The following is a 14,369-nucleotide window of genomic DNA, read 5'->3' as shown; positions in this document are numbered from 1 at the left end:
ACAAAAATAGGTCGAACCACTTCTCCACGCTCACTATAATTCCTCCCGCGGAAGAAGGATCTTGTAGCTCAAAAAGAAGAACAAATTGAAAAAAAGTGGACAAGTCAAGGTTACAGCTGTAGAATGTTTGGAAGCTTAAGATCTCGCCTAGGCGCAGCAACAAGCCCGATCGCCAGGGTCCGAGTCCCAAAGCAGCAAGAACCAAAACCCTTCCAAGTTCCCTTACCCTGAAAACTGAAGTAATAAATCATCTACTAAAGACCAGGTTTCCCCTTCACAGCCTTGATGGTTTATGATGAGCCTTGATTCTCCGGATAGCAACTGATTCTCCTCATTCAAGATCTGCTATGACATACAGAACACCAAAAGTTGAGAATTGGAAGAAATCACCCAAGGCGGATGCGCCAATCCAGACTGACCAGACGATGGCCTCAAGGAAGAGAAATACAGCAGATCGTGTCATTGTGATCAATTATCAATGGGAATACAAGATACAAGGTATTCTAAGGAAATAGGTAGACAAAAAGGTGAAGGAAAGGAGCACATCAAGAGGGTAAAACCGAGCATAACAAGTGAGATGTCAGGGAAAAAAGGTACATGGCTTTTGAAGAAGAACGGAGGGATTTTCGAAATATTCGGCCCATTGAGTGTCTCCGTCGTCGCAGCCATGTTGGGGGGCTGGAACAGAGCAATGTGCCAGATACATGCGAAAGGTTTTCGATGAAGAATAATATGTCCCAAACGCCAAAGCCATGAGTATAAATACAGCCCACGGATTAGTTGGATCCGGCTTGTGTCCGAAGGGCATCTTGCACAAAACCGGAATTGCATCCTCTGTCCCGGAAAGAGACCTGCTTAGGCAGCCCAGTCGGAGTCGAGAGGGTGTCCCTTCTGGTTGGAGCGGAGGATGTCGGGGAGATAGGTGGGAGTCACCTTTACCTTGGGCTCAACGGGGGCGGGAGAAGGAGCAGCAGGTGTGGGCTGGCTCTCAGAAGCACTGACTTCGCTCTCGTCCGTCTTTCCGCTCTTCTTCTTGATCTTCTTGCTGGAGACGGTGGTCCACTGGTCCTGACCGTTCTCCGCACCCAGAAGGCGCATCTGCTCCTCCTCGGAGGGAAGACCCTGATCCCATTCCTTGACAGGCTTGGAAGTGGCGGCAACTGGCTCGAACGTGTCCAAGAGCTCGACCTTGGGGGCCACGGCGGGCTGAGAAGTACCGTCGGTGGCGCTGGGAGCAGCCTTGGTCTGCCAGGCGTTGGTCTGGGGTGCAGTAGGAGTCAACTTGGCCGCCTCGCGACGCTCAGCTTCGCGGGCCGTGTGGAGCTGCTTCTCGAGCAACTTGCGTCTCTGCTCCTCAGCCTCCTGGACTTGCTGCTTACGGGCCTCGTTCTTTAGTCGCTGTTGGCGCTGCTTCTTGGTCTCGACCTGCTTGAAAGACTGGGCCTTCTTCTTCTGAGCCTCAGCCGGTGCGGCGCCGGTAACGCGGAGAACGGAAGCACCAGGGGCCGGAGCCTCGAGCATGTCGGAGATGTAACCAGCGGAAGGAACAGTGGCGTTCACAACGGGGGAACCAGCGGGAGACAGGTCGTCGTCGGCATCAGCACCAGTGGTAGACGAAGTGCGGGTGGAGACACGAGAAGCCGAGCGCTCGTCGTTTTCGAGCTGGGGAAGGGCGCCCTTGCTCTTCTTCTTCTTGGCAGACTTGCTGGTAGGAGCACTGGTTTGAGCCGGGATACCATTCTTCACCGCGTTGAAGCGCTTGGCCAACTCCTTTCGGTCGATCTCCTCATCCTGCTCCTCAACCTGCGAGCTCGTAGTCTGAGCTGCAGGCTGCTCCTCAACGGATTTGCTGGGTGCGGGGGAGGCTTCCGAGGACTTCTTCGTCTTCCGCTTCTGTTTCTTCACAGCCGGAACACTCTCGACTTTCTCTGTGATTGCCTTGATCGGGGCCTTGACCTTAGGAGAGGGGCCGTTGTAGTACCATCCAAGGCCACCTGCCACTACAAGCAGGAGAGCCCAGCTGATATAAGGATTCATCATCGTTAAAGCTGTGGTCAAAGCAATTGTCAGTTTTGCTGGGAGTGCAAGAGCGAGGTTAAAATGCCAGGACGTACAGTCACTAATTTTATTTCTTGAAGTACGTAGCAAGAGTCGTGAAATTCAAAGAGACCCGTCTCAATGCACTGCGAAAGACTGAGCTGGCGGTCGTCAAATTTTCCGTTCGCGTGTCCGGAAACGTTGAGAGAAGCAGGCGAAAAAAGATCTGGTGAAGGTACCAGACGGAGAAAGATTCAATTCGAGCAATCGCGTGATTTCGGATTCCTCTTTGTTACCAGATTGCGACAAAAGCGCAAGGAGAAGAGGTGTGGGTTGGCGAAGGAGAAAGTTGCCGCAGTTGCGCTGAAAGGCCAGATTTCTCCGGCGAGCTCGAATGGCGAATCGGTAGCACTACCTGGGACTTTTGATTTCAGATGGCAATTGGAGGAATCTGAAATTCGAATTGGAGACCTCAGCCGCGGATCGATGGTCTTCACACAGGGCCCTGGAGCTTGGGGTAGTTGAACGCTTCGGTCGGCGCTTCGGAGTTGAAAGAGAAAGGTGAGGTAGGTCGCGAGGACGGAGCAAGGTGAGGTAAAGAAGTAACGGGATGGTATCACCGAAAGACCATTGAAGCACCCGTCAGCCGAAGACTGAAGGGTGGGCGACAATGGCTGACTGGAAATGCAACACAAGTATGGCAGGGGACGAGTTGGAAGCGAGGAATTGGAGGGGAGAGAGAAGAGGAGGGTTGTAAGGAGGAGGAGGGCGATGGTGGGAGAGAAAGAGGACACGGATTGGAGATGAAGGGGTGTGGCTGTCGACTCGGCAAGTGGTGAGGAATAAATTACCAAAGCACCGAGATGGATGAACTACCCAGGTACTCCGTACTCCGTAATGGTCACTCGTATCGGTATCAAACAGCGGTCCTTGCACGCGCTGGATGAGAGACTCCACTGCTAAGAGTAACGTTAAATTGTCAAGTAGTGCAAGATCTTGGAGGAGATTCTTGCCTGATCATCATCTGGACCGTGATTCAGGAGACTTTTCTCGGGGATAGATCTTTTATAAACCCAGTTGCAGTCATCACACGGGCTGACATGCCTGTGGCGCATTGATGAAAGGATTACCCCATGTTTCTACTTTCTTTGAGCCAGCCAGTCAGCCAGTCTGTAACTGCTGGTAACAGATAGGAGAGGAGTAATCAAAGTAATCTCTGTAATCACTTTACGGACTTCTACTAGCCACTAGCCACCTCCTGGGGTTGAACAAATTAGCCTTGGAAGACCAGCACGAATCAGACCTCTTCCTTCCCTGTCGTCGGACCAGTGTCCGTGACGTTGACAGACCGAATGGTCTTACAGCATCCCCTGGTGTGGAGGACGGTGTTCGACACTGGCGCGGGGAAAGATCTTCCCCATGCGTGACATTGGTTTGACCCCTCTGGACTGCAATGTCGCGTTGCACTTCTGGCATCGACGTGTCATAGTCAGAAGGAAGCCAACCCCCTGCGATACACAAGACATGGCTTGCTAGAAGGAAATGTCTTTAGATCTGAGGGAAAGAATAACTTAACTAGAACTAGACTTAAAGTATTGAGGTAGAACTACCGAGCTGTTGAAGGGAAGCTCCGGTATGTTCGAGTTGTATGTTACCACCAACTGGCAGTGGCAGTGGCAGAGGCACAAATACAGGGGTAATACCACTCCCTGCAGGTCATTCCGCCTTCCGAACAGGCCACGTCTCAGCTTAGAATCGTCCAGACTCCAGACCCCCGGGAAGAACCTCCGTCGGCCTGGACGACCCGAGACAGCTACCCTATCTGGTCAAAATTACCACAATCATGGATGCAGTGGGTTGGAGCCTTGGAGGACAGTCCTGCTCCAGGCTTCCCCTTCTTCATCCCAATGCTACACGATAGATAATTGGACATGTCAAATAAAATTGAGGATCTGTCTGAATGATCTGTATCTATATCTATATGGAGAAGGATGGTGCTGAGACAGTTGGCTCAGTGTCTATTCCAAAAACACGCAGCTAATATCATCAATCATAACTTAACGATCATGTGCTTCAATTATTCAGCCAAATGACCTGCATTGGACCTTCAAGGAGTCATGCTAACTACAGCTTCTCCTAGACAAGTAATTATCAGACCGCTGATTTGGCCCTTGAAGGTGTGAGTGACTAAGCCCTTCTTTATCAACAACCGCGGTAGTGGAGCATGAGTGATAAGACTCGGGACCAGCCAAGAACCATCCCACTTCCCCTCCATCCTTTGCATCGTCGCAATTTTCCTCCCTCAACATCATCGTTCCAACAAGATTTGCAGAACTGAAATAATTCGCGGAAGCTGTAGGCAGTGCTCTCGAAGTAGACTATCCACACAATGGCGCCTAGAAAGATCATTATCGACACCGATCCTGTATGATATAATTGATTCTCGTCCCAGACTGCAGCTGCTCTATCCTTCAGCGTCTGACCGGCTTGATTGCTTATATAGGGAATCGATGATATCCTTGCCCTTCTCCTGGCACTGTCCGCTAAGCCAGAGGAAGTTGAGGTGCTCTTGGTCTCGCTTACTTTTGGTAATATCGAAGTGAGAAGGTAAACCACCATTCCCGAAACCAGATGGTACGCCTACTGACTTTCCAAGCTGCCTGAAGAATGTCGTATCCATGTTTCACATCCTCGAGCGGGAGATGAAATGGCGTCGAGAGAAAGGTCTCCCCGAAGGTTACGGCGCCCTGCGCGCCTGTCCTCCTGTTGTCGCCGTGGGAGCAGAAGATCCCTTGGAGGACCAGAAGATGCTGGCAGATTACTTCCGTACGTGTCTGAGCTTAGAGTCAGGATTGAAAGGAACGCTGACCACTCATCTAGACGGAACGGATGGTCTCGGTGGAATTCACACCAGCGTGAGCAGGGCGCATGTCTCCTTCCTAACCCGTCGATTCACTAACGAAGTGCTTGCAGCATCCGCACCTGTCTCCCCAGGAAACCTGGGAGCATTTGTTCGACCCATCCAACGATTCCAATGACATTGAACCAGTCCCGACTGGCGATTCCGCCAACCGGCTGTTTGTTCCTTCAAAGCGTCCCGCATACGAAGAGATCCTCCGCGTTCTGCGCGAGAATGACCCCGACACCGTTACTATTGTGGCTGTTGGCCCCCTCACTAACCTAGCCATCGCCTCTGCAAATGACCCAGAGACCTTCCTTAGGGCCAAGGAGGTTGTGATCATGGGAGGAGCTGTGAACCAGCCTGGAAATGTATGCTTCTGTGCCGCCCCGAGAATCTGGAAAACTGCTTGCTGTATACTAACGCAAAACGATCAGGTCACCCCTGCGGCTGAATTCAACGCCTATGCCGATGCAGTCGCTGCCGCCCGTGTCTACGCCCTCACGTCGCCTTCTCCCCGGAGCACGATGCCCCCGGGCACGAGTCTGCCAATGTACCCCGCTACACTCAGCAAACAGCTCACCCTTCGCACCTTTCCCCTCGACATCACTCTCCGCCATGGTATGACCCGCGGTCAGTTCCGGAAGGCCATCACCCCGCTGCTGGAATCCGGCTCCCCACTCGCCGAATGGGTGTCAGCTTTCATGGCCCACACCTTCCAGACCCTGGAGAGGCTTCACCCGGGCCACGAGGGCGACAAGGCCGACCTCAGTCTCCACGATCCGGTGTGCGTGTGGTATGCGTTGACCGCAGATGACGAAGGGTGGAAGCCGTCCGCAACCTCGCCGGAGGACATTCGGATTGAGACCACCGGCCAGTGGACGAGAGGTCTCTGCGTGGTAGACCGCCGCAATCGCCACCGGATTGACGGCGAGGAGGAGAGCTCCAACGACCATGGTCTGTGGTTGAGCGCCAGGGCAGGAAACCGCGTTTTGAGGATGGATCACTCCCCGGTGGAGAACACCTTTGGGGGCATCCTTCTCGAGAGGATCTTCAACTAAGAATAATAGAGCGCGGCGATGCGTTCAACAACCTACACTCGCCACCCCCATACATCAGAGTTGCTAGTGAATAGCCCCCTATATAGTGATAGAGTTTCTGCAATAGAAGTAAAAACATATGAGCAAATTGGTAGGCATGTGCCCATGGCACGCCATGGCACGAACAGGACGAGCCCAAAGTGTATAAATAGACGTCCGGCTAAAAGTACTGAGTACGATGGCTTGGAGCATGCGTCCTCCTCTGCTTTCCCCTCATTTCTAGCCCCGACCCGATCAAGAATAGCTCCGGACTCCGTCAAGAAGGAATCCGTCGGCAGGTCCGAGGATCATAAGCCCCCGAGGTGAGTGCTTCGTGACGAGACCTTCGCGTCGCTAAAGCCCCGCATCATTAAAGGCACCTTGCTGAGAGGGACACTCACAACCGTCTAGCAGATCAGACACGTATGTTCTCCTGAAACGTATTTATCACGCACAAGAGATACAGCACTACTGAGACAAAGACATCGAAGGACCAGCTCCAAGATTAAGTCAAAGCACTGGCTCGAGCCTAGAGCAGAATTATCTTCAGTTGAATACTGTACTGGACTAATCCGGTGGTACTGGCACATGTCCACGGTCCACGGTCCACGTCCACGTCCACGTCCACGTCCACGGTTCTGCCCGCTCAGCTTGTGAAACCACTGATTGAGAATAGAAGGTGCACGTGCTTGGATGCCAGGTCTGGACGGGATTGAAGACCCTGGCCTGGCTCGGAACATTTTCCAGCGGACTTACTCCTGTGGTGCGCTCCCCCCTTAGCCTCCTCGGGGTCCTCAACGCCAACGGGCGCTCGGGTGAGCGGTTGATCCCATGCAGTGAGGACGGATAAATCCGGAGACGATGAGGGGAGGAGGGGGGGAGATGTGCACGGGCTTGAGAATGGTGATGGGGTTCGACATTGCTATGAGTAAAGTACATGTGTTGCCACTGGTGACATAACTCCATTGATTTATTCTCCATCTTCCTTTGAATTGGTATTCTGTCTCGAGGGAAATTTCGAGGGAATCATATGTCTCACTCAGCTATGTTCGTCTCTTGCATCATGATTCTCTATTTTCTTTTCCTCTGAGATTCTGCAGTCTGCAGCGGGGAAGGATGTCTTCGGAGAAGTATCTCGTGCCCTAGTACGGAGGGGGGAGTGAGGTCGGAGATGTTGACGGAATCTTTCAACATCACCAATTAGCATTCCCTCTGCATCAGCGTGGGCGATCAAGCCAGATAAGAAGGGTATGCTTTTCCCTTTCCCCCTCATTTTCTCTTTTCCCGCTGCACTGGACGAGTTCAAGTGGAACCTAGACATAGGTTACGGCACAAGACTGCATACCGTCCACGGTACTTACTCGATCATGATCAACGGCATCATGACTACTAGTAGATAAAGTAGATTGCTTTGTTGGAGAGGGATTAACCACCTCAGATAGTGGAACGTCCTCCGTTTAGGGTTTGGCGTACTTTGAAGGAAGTCTAGAAGTAAGGAGTCAAGTGGCTACGCAGCCGATAAGAAGAGGGAACGGGAGCACGAGCGCCAGGAGGCCTCAGAGACTCGGCCATTTGGCCCCGGGCGGTCTTTCGGTCTCGTGCCCTTTCCGCCGCCGCTGTCCGGCCAATGATGGGCGTCTCGTCCGCCGCGTGGGCTTCCCTAAGCACGCGACACACTTGACTGGGTGTCTCTTCAGCAAAGGTTACAGATTGGATTTCATCTGTCGATCATCCTGTTTTCTAAACTAAATTATAGGTAACTTACTGTACTTTGGGACTTATTGCGACTATCATACTTGTCCGGGTAACTGTAGATTAAGTAATGATTAAGTACCTACCCTACCTTAGGACCAGACCATTATCGTGATCCTCCTCATACTCCTCCTCCTCCTCCTCCTACTACTTACTACTTTCCCCCCTCCCTCCCGTTCTAGGAACACTCTCGTCTCCCTACCCTCCTTAGATATCATCACTCTCCCCTCCTCCTCTCATCAGCGTCTCCTTTCTCTATCCTCTTTGGCTTTGATCTATGATAATTAAACATAAAACTTTTCCTTCTTGACCTCTGTGGTGCGAATTAAGCCTTCTCTCCACTCCTCCTATACTGTCGTTCTCGCATCGCCTCTCAACTACTACCTCCCGAATTACTCCTCTTCTCCCCTACCGGCAAGCAAGACTGTACAACCTCGCTGCGGGAGGTCGTTCAACATACCCTTCACCATTGGCCCCGTCTTACTCGCATCTCCACTAGTTCAACCCATTTCCATTCAGCCAACGCACCCATTGGCGAGCAGTGTCAGGTCGACAGCCAACCTTGCTCAACCCCCCCCGACTCAAATCATGTCACGGTCTCGTCTGCCACCGACCCCCGCCATGTCCGGGGAGCTCACCGTCAAGGAGCAGTCCTCTGTGGATGCGGCCGACACCTTTGCTCTGCCTCCTGCTGCCATGAGCCCTGTTCGGATGGTCGCTGCCAGCCGAAGGTCCTCCAAGTCGGATCCTGCCCTCTGCTTTCCTGCGTCCCCTGCCTCGCCCAATACCACCATGGGCAGCATGGCCAACTCGCCGCGTCAGACGGGAATCAAGCGACCCCTGGAAGAATTTAATCTGCCACCACCGCCGACCCGCACCCGCAAGATCATCCAGATGAAGCCCAAGACCCAGAACCAGCCCAAACCCGCCGCGCCGCCTAGCAGCAAGGCCTCCACGAAAGACAACGCCAGCAAGGCCTCTGCCAGCAATGCAGCTCCCTCAAACTCCAAGAAGAAACAGCCCAGCGCCACAAGCGCAGCCGGTCGGAAGATTGCGCGCAAGACAGCACACAGCTTGATCGAGCGCCGGCGGAGATCGAAGATGAATGAAGAGTTTGCGACCCTCAAAGACATGATCCCCGCCTGTCAGGGACAGGATATGCATAAGCTCGCTATCTTGCAGGTGTGTTCCTGTTGCCCTTTCGCCCGGTTTTCGACCCCTGTTTTCTGATCGCTAATGAGCCCCGATGTACCTAGGCAAGCATTGATTACGTCAACTACCTGGAGCAATGTATTTTAGATCTGAAGACCGCGGGTGGTCCTGCAACGAGAGTCTCTCCATCCATGGCGCCGGCCCCACCCTCTCCAGCATCTCCGGAGGCTCTTGGAGAGGAGTCAGGACTTTCATCTTCGGCTTCGGTGTCTCCAGAGCTTCTCCCGACTGAATCCTCGGCCTCTAATACGACTTCACCGATATTTTCTGCACAGATCCCGACGCCTGCTCCCGGATCACTTCCTGACCTCCGATGCTCGTTCGCGACATTCTCTGCCTCAGAACCAGTCCAGCCCGCCGCCCCAGAGACGTCCCGCTCGGCACGTGGCTCGTGGGCTGCATCGGCCAGTACCTCCCCGGGCCTGTCACCGCAGTACGCCATGACATCTCCAGCCGATGTCGACCATGAAGCGTCGGCAGCCTTGCTCATGCTGAACCGTGACTGTCGGGGATCCGTGGGATCGGTCCATGACGCGCAGGCACCTCCTGTCCCGATCGCGCGGGAAGACCACAGCCAGGGACAAGATCCGCAAAAGAAGCTGGGCATGAGTGTGAAAGATCTGCTCATATCTTAAGTTCTGTATTTCTAGCATGTTTTTCATGGCGTAAAAAGTTTAGTACGTGGTTCGGCGTGTGGATTAGCGTTTTTCAAACAGAAAGAGAGCGGATCGGCGTTCTTTGGGCAGGATGATATGTTGGATTTTGTTTGTTCTATATATGCAGGCTGGACCAGTATAAGTAACGATGATGTTCTGGATAAGGTTCAATAGCGATGATCTAGATACCCATAAGCAAGTTGCGAATCGCTTCAACCCACACCCTTCAGAAACCAGAGAGAAAGCCAATTGTCAAGCAAGGTCGTAGAACCGACTAGACAATGTCAAGATAAAATAAACCACAACCTGCAAACTTATCTACTGCAGTAGCGTAGCGAAGTGGTCCCCGTCCGTTAGCCCCACAAGGCCATGGCAATCAAGCATTGCACCAACCGAGCCTAGAGCCCCCGTCCCCACCCGGGCCTTCTTCAGTGACAGTGACAATAAGAAGCCGAAGCAGAGATCCGCTCGCCAAAAAGGAAGACAACACCTAATCCCTAGCCCAGACCCCTACCCCTACCCCCTAGCAAAGAATGCAACGACAGCCTAGCGCAACCCTGCGATCAGCATCGAGTCACTTGACCGACCGCGGTCCGGGTGAGCGTTGCAGCCCAGAACAGCCTACCCACTTAACAGAAGTGTGTGGCTGCCCCTCCCCCCCTAAAACCCCCTGGCCTTCCCGGACTGGACTGGACTGCACTGCACTGCATTACACAAAACCGATTCCTGCACCAACGAGAGGCTAGAATAAAAGAGGTCTCGACCTTGAGTGCCCTGGCTTCTGCAGCTGCAGTCGATCTTGCCGGTTACCTAGTAATCATGAAAAAAAAACGTTCTTCTGGTGTTTGATCTGGGCGCCAGCCTCTAGGAATCAGGAAGAGTTGCGCGGACGGTCCTGTGCTGTACTGTACTTGTACCCCGCAGAGAGTTTTGTTGCATGTGTGCACGCCTGCGTGCATGGTGTATGTGGCATGGCATGGCGTGGCGTGGCGTGGCGTGGGAGGGTTTCTCATCTAGTTTCTTCTGGAGAGGTTCTAGCCTGATGGTCAGTTTTGGCGGTTGAATTGTTTGTGCCGTGTGTGTGTGTGACCTCGATGGGGGCATGGAAAGTTAGATTAGAGGTGTCGAAGCCGAGGCGAGGGACGCTTTCTCAGTCAAACCCAATATCAGAGGACCGACCGCCTAGCGATTCTTTCTATCACAGAAAAACAAGCTACAGTGTAAAATAATCCGGTCCGGACACACAGATAGTAATCCAGCAACCATCGACACCACAGTCGGCCTCCTATCTCCCTTTTCCTATAGGAACATCATACCATGCATTCCACACATTCTGCAAGGTGTCTCACGAGTTTCTGCATAGATATTGGCAGCACGACCTGGAATAGGCTCTGGCACTTCGCGTTGAATCGTATTGCTTGGCTTGGGGGCAATTGGGCAATTGTCCTGCTCGAGCAAATGAGTATGCGTCGAGTTTGTTCCACGACGTTGCGTTGACCGTTATTCCATATGCTTCTTTAATAATAAACCCCTTGGCGCGAATTCTTCCGTGATCCATCGAGTAGCCAAGGATTGCAATGGCTGGGATCACCGATGCTGGGATACGGAGAAGGACCCTAGGGTTGGCTGGTTGGTTGAGAACCTGGTTCACGGCACAGGTGTGCGCATGCATTCGACTTATCACCCACTTTTGTTTTTCCCAGATAAGCATTTCGGGTTTGGCCTGTGCGTGAGACAATTACTTTTGTACCCGCAGGGAAGGTAGGCCACTGGCAATGCTCGGCGATCAGGAAAAATCATAGGCTAGTTTACTCGGTAGTTACGCTTCTGCTTATGGGTGTAGGTTAGACTGCAATGGGTTGTTGTAATAGCGACTCGTTTGGAATAGAATAGGGCAAAAAAGAGTTTTCTTGTTGACGTATTTTGGGCCTGACCGCGGAGATCCTCTGGCCCTTTCTCCCCCACTAATCCACCGTCCAGGTTATGGTTTGTGCTGATCTACACAGTACAATCGTGGAAATCCATCGAGGGCGCCGCGCCCGACTTCTCGTAAGATGACGTGGGGTGGGCGAACAACTTGCCTGCTAGGCGATTACTTAGTAATTTCCCGTTCGGTTAGTTAGTTAGTTATCGGCTGTTGAAAGGTAGGGTGTTCTTTATGCCAAAAAGCTGCAAAGAAGGAAAGACAAGGAGCCGGCGGGGTTGGTCGACATAGACGTTTCTTGAATGGCAACCAGTCCCATCATTCTCTTTTTCAAATCGCCATGATAATACTACATTGTATGCAGCAGGAGGCAGGGTCAGACTATCATTCTTGAGAACTTGAAAGTACAATAGTTCCCCCCCTAACCCCCCTTTAAAGTCTTAGCATCCACTAGTGTGGCCCATGGGCGCGATGGCAAAGTCCCCGCAGTGCCGACATTCCGTGATGTGCAAGACTAAACGGACTGGTGACTCCCCGCCCGAGTCCCGTGGCCCGTCCCAAGCATCGTATATATTCATCCTTGAACCTCCCTCTCCCCTCCCCTGTTGATCGCTCTCATTCTTCGGTTTCCTGATCCATGGCCTCGGAAATCATCCCCTCTCCAATCCCGCGTCATTCCAGCTTCCCACCCTCATCATGTCGAGCAAGTTTCCCTCCCAAGAGCGCAAGAAGAATGCTCGGTCCATCGCCTCGGAGGACCCCTGGAAGGTCGACATTCCCTTCGGCCCGCCGCGCATCTCCCACTTCCCCAGCAGCAAGATCAGCCGCATTCGCAACACCTTACAAAAATTCTCCCCCTCCGCCCGGGCCGAGAAGGAACTCCTCAAGCAGAAGAACCGGTACAAGATCCCCCTGACCGAGCGCAATGTCGACGCTTTCGTGACGGAGCAACTGGTCACCGATGCCTGTCACCCGGGCCAACATTCGCCAGAATTGCAGATCTCGGCTTGGCTGGAGCAACTGTCATACTGAGAGAATGGGAATGCTTGATGCTGTACCGTCGTACGGTATGGGGGCAGCACATTGTTACCTGCTTTGTCGGGGTCTCTTTGTGCCCCAGCCCCCACACCATCCCTATTCTTTCTCCACGTCCTTGGGTCGATCGATACAGACCGGACAGAAACCCATCAACGACCGCGCCAACCCACCGCCAAGAATGCAATATGAAGTCTTGCGCACCCACGTCAGCCTTCTTGGCAAGTCAAAGAGATATGACACCTCTTTTTCGAGTTCAATTGCGAAAGGACAAGACGGGACAAACCAATTGGATAGTCTATCTATCTATGCATGGCAGTGGTGCCGAGAAATGACCCTTGCCGGGGGGTCAACGTCATTCATCTGGGCGCCGAGCCGCGCCCGGCCCCCGCCAAGTATGCAGGTGTCAACATCCATGCATTTCCGGGTGTGGGGTGCGCTCCAACAATCAACAATCCCTACTTTACCGACCATCCACCCTGGGCTGGGGACTTTCTGGAGTCGAGCATATCCGGGGTTGGTCTCACATTGTTCATGGTGGCTGCTGGTATGGCCTTTTACTTTCATTCCCCCACTTTTGGTCTAATATCGTCTTTAATGGTACTTCTTTTCTTTTGTTTGGGCCTGAGTCTTTCTCCAGTTTTGGACTGCGTGAATCCCCTGCACGGACAAGATCATTGGCTATCTTAAGCGACAAGCGATTTGGTTTATTGGAAGTTAGCCTTTATTGGCGAGGTGCTTGGAGTTTGGCGAATTCTTGTGGTCTCTTGTGATGTTTCTGGTCTGGTCTTTGCCAGGCTTGCTGTTTTTCTATTGGCACATGGGCTACATCGAATTTGGGCTCTATGCTTGACAATCAATCTATAATACATTTTTAGAGCAATGTTCACACTCATCGTAGAATTATCGCATTTCTGTCTACTTTGCTGACCTAGGATAGGGGGCCAGCTGTCCGATTCCTCCACCCGGATCGAGCTTCAACAGCAGGCCGAATGATATAGCTGCTTGATTGGCTGAGACTAAGAACGCTGTGAATAATGGCCAAGGTGAATGGACAAGTACACATGTATTAGTGTGAATTCCCTCCATGAAACTCACGCAGAGACCACCATAAGTCTGCTTCTCATTATCGAAGCCCGGACACTAGTGAACGGTCTGTACCAGAGGCCTTGTGAATAGGTGGCTATTATTCATGATGAATGGTTCTTTTCATCCAGCCTTCGCCTACTTGATTCTCCTCCTCCTCCTCCTCTACTCTTCCATCCTCCGGCTCCTTTCTTCTTCCACTCCACTCAACCCACTCTTCCCTACCTTCCTTCCTTCCACCACTACAGCACTTCACCATACCCAGTTCCTAACAGAATAAAACATTCTCGTTAAGCCCAAATTCTTATCAACTATACAAACCCCCCAACAAAGCCCCTTCCACCAGTATAAGCTCGTGACTTCAAGCCACACCTACTTCCAGAACCATATACCACCAGACGAAGATGACTGCCCAACTTGAAAATGAAGTCTCATGCTTCGTGGGCCGTCAGGCTCATATCCGCCAAGCCGAGAGATGCAGAATCCTGCTACACTAACCGAACGTGAGTCACCTTAACCTGCTTCCAGAACAAGACTAACCCCTCGCACACCGACCAGTCAATGAACGGATTCAGTCCCGTTCCTCGTCTTCAAGCTAGAAGTGGATGTATCCTTCTATATACATTGCAAAAAGCCAAGCAAAGAGAGTGCCGATCGTGTGGACATTGCGGGCTGGCATTTTGATTCCT

The 14,369-nt window shown here is 52.4% G+C and overlaps 5 protein-coding genes across 5 annotated transcripts; 3 read left to right on the top strand and 2 right to left on the bottom strand.

Moving 5' to 3' along the window:
* Nucleotides 1-855: 855 nt before the first annotated feature.
* On the bottom strand, nucleotides 856-2,040 carry BO72DRAFT_388303 (uncharacterized protein; the record flags this gene model as incomplete). The annotated part of the gene is made up of 1 exon (XM_040941711.1): nucleotides 856-2,040. The coding sequence occupies one exon, from the start codon at nucleotides 2,038-2,040 to the stop codon at nucleotides 856-858; it is 1,185 nt and encodes a 394-aa protein (XP_040796963.1).
* A 2,260-nt stretch (nucleotides 2,041-4,300) lies between these two features.
* On the top strand, nucleotides 4,301-6,097 carry BO72DRAFT_489359 (putative nucleoside hydrolase). Its single transcript, XM_040948085.1, has 6 exons — nucleotides 4,301-4,462; nucleotides 4,541-4,644; nucleotides 4,694-4,863; nucleotides 4,918-4,952; nucleotides 5,011-5,307; nucleotides 5,374-6,097. Exons 1-6 carry the CDS (start codon nucleotides 4,427-4,429, stop codon nucleotides 5,995-5,997), a joined length of 1,266 nt encoding a protein of 421 aa, XP_040796962.1. The 5' UTR covers nucleotides 4,301-4,426; the 3' UTR covers nucleotides 5,998-6,097.
* A 1,824-nt stretch (nucleotides 6,098-7,921) lies between these two features.
* On the top strand, nucleotides 7,922-9,791 carry BO72DRAFT_438486 (basic helix-loop-helix domain-containing protein). Its single transcript, XM_040943382.1, has 2 exons — nucleotides 7,922-8,949; nucleotides 9,024-9,791. Exons 1-2 carry the CDS (start codon nucleotides 8,356-8,358, stop codon nucleotides 9,612-9,614), a joined length of 1,185 nt encoding a protein of 394 aa, XP_040796961.1. The 5' UTR covers nucleotides 7,922-8,355; the 3' UTR covers nucleotides 9,615-9,791.
* A 1,137-nt stretch (nucleotides 9,792-10,928) lies between these two features.
* BO72DRAFT_452177 (uncharacterized protein) lies at nucleotides 10,929-11,317 on the bottom strand. The gene has a single exon (XM_040945673.1). The coding sequence runs from the start codon at nucleotides 11,305-11,307 to the stop codon at nucleotides 10,981-10,983; it is 327 nt and encodes a 108-aa protein (XP_040796960.1). The 5' UTR covers nucleotides 11,308-11,317; the 3' UTR covers nucleotides 10,929-10,980.
* A 938-nt stretch (nucleotides 11,318-12,255) lies between these two features.
* On the top strand, nucleotides 12,256-12,591 carry BO72DRAFT_388248 (uncharacterized protein; the record flags this gene model as incomplete). The annotated part of the gene is made up of 1 exon (XM_040941709.1): nucleotides 12,256-12,591. One exon carries the CDS (start codon nucleotides 12,256-12,258, stop codon nucleotides 12,589-12,591), a length of 336 nt encoding a protein of 111 aa, XP_040796959.1.
* Nucleotides 12,592-14,369: the final 1,778 nt, after the last annotated feature.

This window comes from Aspergillus fijiensis, assembly GCF_003184825.1.
Source record: "Aspergillus fijiensis CBS 313.89 unplaced genomic scaffold BO72scaffold_66, whole genome shotgun sequence".
Classification (NCBI taxonomy): domain Eukaryota; kingdom Fungi; phylum Ascomycota; class Eurotiomycetes; order Eurotiales; family Aspergillaceae; genus Aspergillus; species Aspergillus fijiensis.
This window is presented reverse-complemented; position numbering and strand designations above follow the sequence as displayed.